This window comes from Hyaena hyaena, unplaced genomic scaffold (genome assembly GCF_003009895.1).
Source record: "Hyaena hyaena isolate Hyena2069 unplaced genomic scaffold, ASM300989v1 scaffold_395, whole genome shotgun sequence".
NCBI classification, from domain to species: Eukaryota; Metazoa; Chordata; class Mammalia; order Carnivora; family Hyaenidae; genus Hyaena; species Hyaena hyaena.
Window position 1 is genome coordinate 539,613 of NW_024081029.1, and position 10,560 is coordinate 550,172.

Sequence of the window (10,560 nt, forward strand, 5' to 3'; positions counted from 1 at the left end):
CAATGATGCCACTGTTCTCAAAAGTTCTTCTGTCAATTTTAACACTAAGGTTCCCAGATCCATGATTTATTCTCTGACTGATTCAAGTTGGATTTTTTTACCTGAGTTTCTAGGTGAAACAATTGTGGAAAATACTTCTCTAACTGGTGATGACACCATCATCATTCTCCCTGAAGGCAAAAGAACCGAATACCTGTTTGTTCCAGACCCAGAACTAATAACAAGAATGGGAGAGAACAAGATATTCACTGATTCCACTGATCTTGCTGTGATCACCTATCCTATAGGTTATAAAAAACAATTCAACAGGAAAGGTGTATCATTTGCTTATTATAATAATTATGTCCCAGAAGAAGCAAAAACCACCATTTCAGCCAAATTAGATGCAAATAAACATAAACCAAACTTGGCAGATATAATTCATTTGCAGAACAACATTATTCCTTTGGCTGAGTTCAATGTCATTCCTAATGATGATCTTCCCTTCATTGGTAAAAATACTGAGAAAGCAAACAACAGAGCTTCAATCTTTTCATCATCTATGAATACGGCAGCCAGCACTATGGCTGATTTCATTGATCTTTCCACTGTACCTAGAGAAGATGTGAAATCTAGAGGATTCCCATCTCTGTTAACATCTGTCATGCTTATCCCTAATTCCTTGCCTGAAAATCCTGAAACTTTTGGCCTAACAACAGATAAATCTTCATCTGAATCTTTAATAAATAGGTCAGAAATATTAAAAAGAGCAACTGAATATGCCGATGCCATTAATGGAGATGATGTTTCAGGGAGACAGGTCATTATAACTCAAGCTGACATTCATTCCTATCCATTGGCTTGGACTGTTTCTCCAATTGGGTCAACTACTTTCTCAGATAGTACATAGATGATGAAGTTGACTCATTTTTCTCTCTGAATAGAGATACTGCTGAGAATTATATACCTAAGACTGACAAAATGTATTTCAAATCTCAAAAAGCAATGATGAAAGCCTTTTCCCTTACAGAAGACTCTCAAGATAGTGTCTATGAAAGACGGGAAATAGCTCCTCTTTTTGATCAAGAAGATCCAGGTTCTAAATTGGAATTATATAATTTTACAAATACAACAGTTTTCATCCCAGCTATGAGGAAAATCCTTCCATCAGGAACTGAGCCCAGCCTTCTCTCCAATGATATCAGCAATATAGAAGATTCCGTTACTGTGAAATTTGATGCTACTTCCTTCAAACCTCAAACATCTCCAAATTTAAAAGGAATCTTTTTAGCCAATCCCACATTAACTCTTCCAGAAGAGCCGAGGCCTACCTCTCATGATAAGTTTACTAACACAGGAGGGTCCATCACAAACACTCCAAGTGGACTACCCAGTCTTCGATGGAGGTCACATTTTCCTCCTTCTGATTTCACAACATCCATGGGGATTTCCAAATATTCTGAACTTGTTCCTGTTACTAGTATGGGAAAAGATAGGACCAAAAAGACTGATCATAACATTCCGCATGAGACAATTATTATTCCATCTGATAAAGCTATCATTTCACCTATTATCAATACCTCTGAAAAAGACATGGCAAGTACTTTACAAGAGAATACATATGAGCATAAAGACCTTGAAAAGAGAGAGAAGGCAGATGAATATGAAATCATTTATTTTACAGAAGACATTTCAGAAAGAGTAGATAACATTCCTTCTGCAGGTAAAATCACTCCAGCATATTTGGACCATACAACTATTAGGTCTGATGAAAGTAGTTCTGAATATGTCTCAGATATGCATACCACAGAATTAGAAGATAATGCAAATAATTCCCTGATAAAAGTGAGCACCCTCATATATGCCCCCAAGACACATGTGTCTCATGAACGACATACCATAGTTACTTCTCCAGACAGTCTATCTAAAATAGTATCACCAGTGTTCAAAACCAAAGAAAACTACCAAGCTATGATTCTTAGACAGGAAAACATCACTGACACCGATGTTATTGCTCTCAAGGATTCTAATGCCAATGTCAGTATCAAAGCTCACAGACCCATAACTCACTTCCTCATTGATGCAAGTATAAATTTTCCTTCTAGTTTTCCTGACAAAACACCTGTGGGGAAAGGTACCATATATGATGATGATGGCACCATAATTCCCTCTGAAGACTTTGATTTAGAAAATAAAATGATTGAGTATTCCCTTTCTCCAGACATAAAACCTGTAGTTCATAGCAAGACATTCACGACTGATACTACTAATCATGCTTTCAAAAACAGCGACAATTTTCTCAGGAGAAAAATATCACCTATCATTTATAAGACATCTACACCCAGGAGAGGAGACATTACCACATCCAGTATATCTGACCTTACTGAAGATCAAACAGGTATAGCTGCAGTATATGATTCAAGGTTTAGTAAGTTTCCTTCAGCTCAACTTTCCAGTGATGACATCTCCAATATGAAAGAAAACAAAGAAGATGCAATCAAGACAGTTCTTACTTTCTTTTATCCTTTGAAAAAGATGACTGCCAACAAGCCAAATGCTCCTGATATTTCTACTAAGGACAAAAATAACATTGGTCATTATAGCCTCCCATCATCAGGGAATGTAAGGTCTCTAAAATATGCATATATGCGACTACCTGAAATTCTCATATTAACCTCTAAAGCCCCTACTAAAGAAACTGCATCTACCAAACTTATAAAAGGCACAAACCTCTGTTACCCAACAATATTAACATCAGCATCATCACAGCCTGTGTCTATAGACTCACCTTACTTCAATAAAGGCATTGTCTCAGAAAGACAAATACTAATAGTCAAATAGTCTGTTTTAGACAAAATACTAATAGTCAAATAGTCCCAAAGCCTTTCCCCTTGGTCTATACTGTCCTCCAAGCTTATTCCACAGGTTCTTCAGACAACATGGCTAATATCAAACCTAGCACATCTGCTACTGTTGTCACCAAGAGCAAAATTTTTGATACTGCTGCTTTTGGTGGTCAAAATGCAGAACCCAAGCAAACAACCACCAAGTTTTCTTCTTTTTCCTAATGGATATAGTAAACCAAATTTCTATTATACAAGGGAAATAACCAAAGCTTTTGCAGTAAAAGACACAGCTGAAGAGAATCACCTTACATATGTAAATAGAATAGGAAATGATCCAATCATTCAGGTGGAAACAAACTAAAAGATTCTGACCTAAGGCCTTATCTTGTGAATAAAAATGTTAGTGCTGATAACAAATCAGTGAATAAGGATTCTGACCTTGTCCCTGTAGCAGCTTACTCAAGCTTTCACATGCCAAAGACTTCCCTCCCAGATGGATCTGATTCTCAGGAAACCTACTTCATTACTGGGAACTCAATTTGCTCACAGAAGTAATTACAGTTATTCCTACTGATGAAAAATCTTTATCTTACACAGAGATCATTTCCATGGTAGAAGGAAATTCTCAGTTGGAATTAAATTAGTCAATTTCAGAGCAACACATACTAAACATCAAACTTCAGAAAGCACAGATGATACACATTAATCCACTGTCAAGATAAAAAATATATATTACTTAGGTTTCAATTTCTATTGTACCACAAGCTAACAAGGGGCTTGGAAGAAACACTTTATTTAAGGCTGATATTCTTCAGTCACAGAAACAATTACTCCAAAAGATATCCCTGAAGAGCCTACAAACAACAAAGCAGAAATGAGGATCATAACTGACCCTGCTATCTACACCATCTTCCTTGAAAAAAAAATAGTGATACCGCAGGCCAACACATCCTTCAATTATAATTTCTTTACTCATGCACCGAACATTCCAATCACTGGAGGGGAAGAGGCCAAAAATGTGGATGTTGCTATAACCAAATTTCAAGAAGTAACTGTTCCTCTCACCTACCTGTTTCTGAAGCTGGGAATTTTCTCATGAATGGAGATACTGAACCTGAAACTTCCTCAGCAGCTTCATTCCAACAATGATGATAATCACCTCATCTAAGGTTAATAACTCCATTTTCTCCAATAAATTTATAAAATCTGAAGATACACAGACTCTTTCTAAAGTAGGAATTCTAATCTACACATTCAATGTGATTCCCTTCAAAATTGCACCAGCATTCTTCTCAAAGTTAGAACAAACAATCCTAAAATTTGTATGGAACCACAAAAGACTCAGAATAGTCAAAGTAATATTGAAGACGAAAACCAAAGCGGGAGGCATCACAATCTCTGACTTTAGCCTCTACTATAAAGCTGTAATCATCAAGACAGTATGGTGTTGGCTCAAAAACAGACACATAGACCAATGAAATAGAATAGAGAACCCAGAATTGGACCCACAAATGTATGGCCAACTAATCTTTGACAAAGCAGCAAAGAGTATCCAATGGAAAAAAATACAGTCTCTTTAGCAAATGATCCTGGGAGAACTGGACAGCAACATAGAGAAGAATGAAACTAGGCCACTTTCTTACACCATACATAAAAATAAACTCAGAAAGAATGAAAGACCTAAATGAGACAGGAAACCATCAAAATCCTAGAGAAAAAAGCAGGCAACAACCTCTTTGACCTCAGCTGCATCAATTTCTTGCTCAACACAACTCCAAAGGCAAAGGAATTAAAAGTAGAAATGAACTATTGGGACCTCATCAAGATAAAAAGCTTCTGCACTGCAAAGGAAACAATCAGCAAAACTAAAAAGCAACTGATGGTTTGGGAAAAGATGTTTGTAAGTGACATATTGGATAAAGGGCAAGGATCCAAAATCTATAAAGAACTTACCAAACTCCACACCTGAGAATCAAAGAACCCAGTGAAGAAATGGGCAGAAGACATCAATAGACGCTTTTCCTAAGGAGACATCCAGATGGCCCAAAGATTCATGAAAAGATGCTCAATGTCACTCATCATCAGGGAAATACAAATCAAAATCATACTGAGATATCACCTCATAACAGTCACAGTGGCTAAAATGAACAATTCAGGAAACTACAGATGCTGGTGAAGATGTGGAGAAATGGGAACCCTCTTGGACTGTTGGTGGGAATGCAAACTCGTGGAGCCACTCTGGAAAACAGTGTGGAGGTTCCTCAAAAAATGAAAAATAGAACTAACCTACGACCAAGCAATAGCACTAGTAGGAATTTATCCAAGGGATACAGGAGTGCTGATGCATAAGGGCACATATATCCCAATGTTTTATAGCAGCATTTTCAACTATAGCCAAATTATGGAAAGTGCCCTTCAACTGATGAATGGATAAAGATGTGGTTTATATATACAATGGAATACTACTTGGCAATGAGAAAGAATGAAATCATGACATTTTCAACAGCGTGGATGGAACTGGAAGGTGTTATGCTGAGTGAAATAAGTCAGTCAGAGGACAGATATATTATTTCACTCATATGTGGAATTTGGGAAATTTAACAGAGGACCTTAGGGGAAGGGAAGGAAAAATAAGTTACAAACAGAGAGGGAAGCAAGCCATAAGAGACTCTTAAATACAGAGAACTAAGGCTTGAAGTGGTGGTGGAGGAGAGAGGAAAATGGGTGATGGGCATTGAGGAGGACACTTGTTGGGATGAGCACTGGATGTTGTATGTAAGTGATGAACTATGGGAATCTACCCCAAAAACCTAGAGAAAATTTTACACACTATATGGTGGCCAATTTGACAATAAATTATATTATAAATAAATAAATACATAAATATTTAAAAAATAATAATAAAAATAAAATAGGAATTCTAATGTATAGGAGATACCACTTATCTCAGTTAATTCTTTTAAAATCCCACATTACATTTCATCTGATAAATCTAAAAATATTCTCCATACAAAGAGAGTCTTAAAGGTGGGCATCACTATGACATAAGCATTTTCAAAGTCTATATCTGAGGATTCATTCTAGTCAAGTATCACTGAAAATCCTAAACTGTCAGATAATATTCCTAAGGCCTTATTGTGAACACTCCCTCTTTGTTAACAGCTTTTTTTTTTTTTTTTTTTTTTTTCCTTTCACTTAAAAAAAGGGTTTTTTCCATCCTGGACCTGAAGAAGTTGCTACTTAAATATAAACGCGATGCTTTTCTGAGAAAAGACAAGCTATTTCCATTAGTATAACAGACACTACAACAATAGAAGAAAATACTATTCAGATAAAATGAAACTCCCCTATAGAATCTGATCCTCTGTCTTAACTCACCTAGTATCTTTGGTGGATCTGTTGTTCCAGGAAGAGTATCCTATGTTCCCCAGAGCAGATGATTCCAGTTCTACACTCAAAATTGCTAAAATTCCAGCAGTCCCACCAGGATTTTCATCATATGCTTCCTGCTCTTTGGTGAATGACACACACTGGATCCATGTAAAGTGTCCTTTTTGAGGTCAATGGTTAAAAAAAAGATAACGCTAATAATATTCTCTATTGCCAAGAAAAGTCTTCATATGCTATAATCAGTGTGATCCCACTTCATAGTTACATTAGTAGAAGCAGAGTTGATGTGAGCACAACAGTAATCCCTGAAATTAAAGACTATATGATAAATTACTGTGTACAAAGATAATATCATTTCACCTGACATTTCTAACGCTTTCTTTTTTCCCTTTTTGTACACACTAAAAAGAATTCTCCTCAAAAGGACACCAATCTTCCATTTATAGCATGCTTATTCTGAATTAAGCCTTGTAAACACTAGATAACAGGGGTTTAAAAACCTCCCACTAAGTTAGTCAACCCAGAGAATGGCTTTACCTTGTGATTTCCTTTCCTGCCACTGGAAATGACTTAAAAATAAAGAACCATGACTGTCACTAACTTAAAAGACTCTCCTCCTTGTTCCTGATGCTGAAAGCATTTCTTATGTCAATAGAGACATTGAGACCCTCATTGTGACATCTCCTTGAAGCAAAAACATTTCTGGAGAAGCTACCTGTATTTTTAAAATGAGAATTGCCCACCTTAAAATCCATCATAATTCTACAGAAAGTGGTTTTATATACCAGGCCAATCAACTAAGAAAAGACACTGTAAACTTGGAGGTTGAGTCCAAATCTAATGAAGAGAAAGCATTTTCATTTGAGATGGAAACCACTGCTCTGGCTGATACTGCTGCCCTTTTTCAGATTTAGTTGTTTCTGAGTCTAAAAATTCTCTTTATTCTAACACTGGGAAAATATGAACACCAGACTATAATCTCCTTTCATCTAAGTAGCTAAACATTAAGAATAACAAAATGATTACGGTTGAATTAACTAACATCATTATAGAAAACATTCCCTCTGAAATTTGAGGATAAAAATGTTAAGGTTACTACAGTTATTCCACATTTTGATTTTGTTTCTGTGTGAAAATTCTGACATATAATGCCAACCCCCTGGCATTAGGTTGAAGTAATACACTCTACAGAAAAGTATCCCTGAAGAAATTAAATCTACAAAACCTGATATCGTCCTTGTTCAGCATGTTAATTCATGAAAAAGTAAAAATTGGAATGAAGAAAAAACTACAAAAACCCTAAATACTACCTACTCATTATCCTTATTGAGAAAGTGAAAAGTCATTCTCTGAAGAGGAGAACTAATTGAAATCCTTCCTACTTAATTACCTTCTGCATGCTACATTCATTGCCAAAACTGTCATCAATGCTTTTCGACCTTTAAATAACCATAAATCTCAAAAGAAGACACTTCACCTCAAAAAGATATTAACTTACTTGAAAGACAGGCAACTTGAAGCTAATGCTGATAATCTCATGTCTCCCAGAGTTGTCCCCACTGACACTCAACCCACAAAGTATCTGGCAGACTCTGGTATGTCTGTTTCAAGTGACACTAGCTCCATATTAGAAGGCACGTCCCTTATAAACAAAAACAAGATAAATCCAGCTGTGAACATTGATTTCATAATCAGAGAGGATTCTACAGTCTTTTCATCTAATATCCATACTCTTCAAACTAGTTGCCCAATCAGAGCACAGAAACAACCTCCAAGGAGAGCCAGTGCCATTGGCCCTATGGTTGATGCAACAATCACCATGATGACCAATGCTTCAATCACTATCATGACCATCACTCTCCTGCCTAGAGATACCACCAGGCCCAGGGAAAGACCTGTGTGTGCGCATGGTGCCATTTTGCCCCATGGCTGAAGATGGTTTGCCAAAAATTTATTCTCATCCTCCAACAGAAAGCAGCAAAACAACAACCGAAGCAACCATTTTATTTGGGGCTGACAACACTACTCCTAAATCAGAAACAACCATTACTTCAGAAGGAGACCACATCACTTCAGTAAATGACTATACACTAGAAAGTGATTTTTCAACAACAGGTGACAAGTTTACATCTCCAAAGGAAAAACTAAAATCAGAAGATGATGCTGAGTTTCAACTTATTAAGTCATCAACACATCTGGAGAAAGAAATTACTACTCTGATGGGCACAAGAAACTCCATGGCTAATGACTCTATTACTGAAAACTTCATTCCAGTGAAAATTGGTAATATTTCATCACCTAGTGCTACTGTTTCTTTAATAGATTTTTCCACTAACATGGCAAAAGAGGATATTCTCTTTGATACCACTGGCCCAGGGAATGAAGATGTCTCTATAACTTCTGAAGTCTCTAGCACACTGAAGGATGGCACCACCAGCACTGTGGACAACCCTGCCCTTCCAGCTAAGAAGGATGAACCCAATGTTAACAATTACAGTTCCTCAATTAAATCCAATGTCACTGCTAAGGAGGCTGTCCAAATTACCAACTCGTCTATTCCTGAGAATGAAATCTCTCCTGCTACTGAAAAACACTTCACCACTATTCCAGACATAGCTGCCCTTACAGAAGAGAAAATGACTGAAATTGACCTAAATATTCCAGAGGATGACCCCAATGCTGTGCCTAAACTAACAGACTCTGATGAGGAAAAGTTCATCACTGTGTTTGAGCTCACTACCACTGTCGAAAGGGACAAAGATAACCCAGAAGATATTCTGCTAACTGATGAAGAGTCTATGGATGAAGTCAATGTTTGGATGGAGAGAGATATTACTAATGAAGCAGAAAGCCATCCCATTTTGCTTACTGCTATTGAATCCAGATATGACTTTGTAGTCCCTACATCAGTAGATGTGAACCTCACGGAAGATTCATCTTTTACAACAAAAGAAGATCTGTCTGAAAATAATACAGTGGAATCTGTAACTAAGGACAGTGAGCCACTTTCAAGAGCTACCTCTGATCTAGATACACTAACCCGTGAGGACGATGCTGTTACAACTGAAATGGGTGTCTTTAAGCTACTGAAAGAAGAACCAGATGAGTTCCTGATTTGAAAGCAACAAAACAGATGCAACATGGACTTGAATAATAGCCTGACCAACTAGTTTTGACATCTAAGAAGTTTGTCCAACAAGCAAAAATCTTAATAAGTTAAAGAATGTGAGCATTTAAGGCAAGTATTAGACTCAGAAAAATGCAGATGCTTAACAATAGAGGTCGTGCAGTAGAATATATTTACAGAAACTTAAAAATTCAGTATGCAAGAGGTCCCCTTGTATCAGAAAGTTTAATTTAGTTATCCAATTATTTATCTTAATATAGAAATATTGAATCCCAGCCTTCAAGGATATGAAGGGAGAGCAACAAAGAAAGCTCACTTCCTATTACATTTAGAGATGTTTGTCATTTTAGTTAACCCTCAATAGCACATTTTAGTGTGAGTTGAAGAGAATTGAATTAACTTATCTCAAAAAAAAAATGTTGTAGTATTAAAAGGTCTGAAATGTTAATTCCAAACAGATATTTTTCATGCAGCCAATGATTCTCTTCTATTAGAAAATACATGCTATCCTCACTAAGAATTAAGGCTTTTCAGTAATTGTTTGCACCCACATGTAAGAAATATAAGAACTATTATAGGATTCCTGGCTTATGTTGGAGGCAAACTAAGAAAAAAATGATTATTTCATAAACATGTAATTTATCAAAAGCAATGTTTTGTATAAATGTATGAATCAATTTAATTTTATGTAAAATTTCTTTCCTGAATTTTTGTCAATTTTTTCCAGGTCTTAAGCACTGATACTGCATTCTTCTTATGCTTTTGGTTAGCAATTCAAGAACATGTATCTTCATTCTTTTCTGACACAGACTTTTAAAATGGGTCTGTTTTCATCCTGCTGATTTTTCTTCAATAAATCTTTTGACAGCAACTGATTTACCGTGTGTAGATGTGTTTGATATTCCAGTACAGAATTCTCAAATTACAAGAAATACATAAGCACAGTTGATCTTTGAACAACATGGGGTAAGAGAGGCTGATTCCTCTGCCAGTCAGAAATCCACCTGTAACTTTTGAGTCCCCCAGAACTAAGCTACTGATAGTCTACTCTTGACTGGAATCCTCATCGGTAATATAAAGAGTCAACCAGCACATATTTTGTGTATCTGTTATATACTGCATTCATACAATAAAGTATAGCAAGAGAAAAAGAAAATGTTATTTTAAAAAATCACATGGAAGAGAAAATACACTTACAGTAGTGTACCATAAAAAATG

At 36.2% G+C, this 10,560-nt stretch overlaps 1 protein-coding gene across 1 annotated transcript; it reads left to right on the forward strand.

Annotated features, from left to right (window-relative positions):
• The first annotated feature begins 8,091 nt into the window (after window positions 1–8,091).
• Window positions 8,092–9,449, forward strand: CABS1 (calcium binding protein, spermatid associated 1). The gene has a single exon (XM_039251774.1). It carries the CDS (start codon window positions 8,123–8,125, stop codon window positions 9,332–9,334), a length of 1,212 nt encoding a protein of 403 aa, XP_039107705.1. The 5' UTR covers window positions 8,092–8,122; the 3' UTR covers window positions 9,335–9,449.
• Window positions 9,450–10,560: the final 1,111 nt, after the last annotated feature.

What these genes read in the sequence shown, in the direction of transcription:
- CABS1 (XM_039251774.1), top strand. Translation starts at nt 8,123, where the DNA reads ATGGTGCCATTTTGCCCCATGGCTGAAGATGGTTTGCCAAAAATTTAT.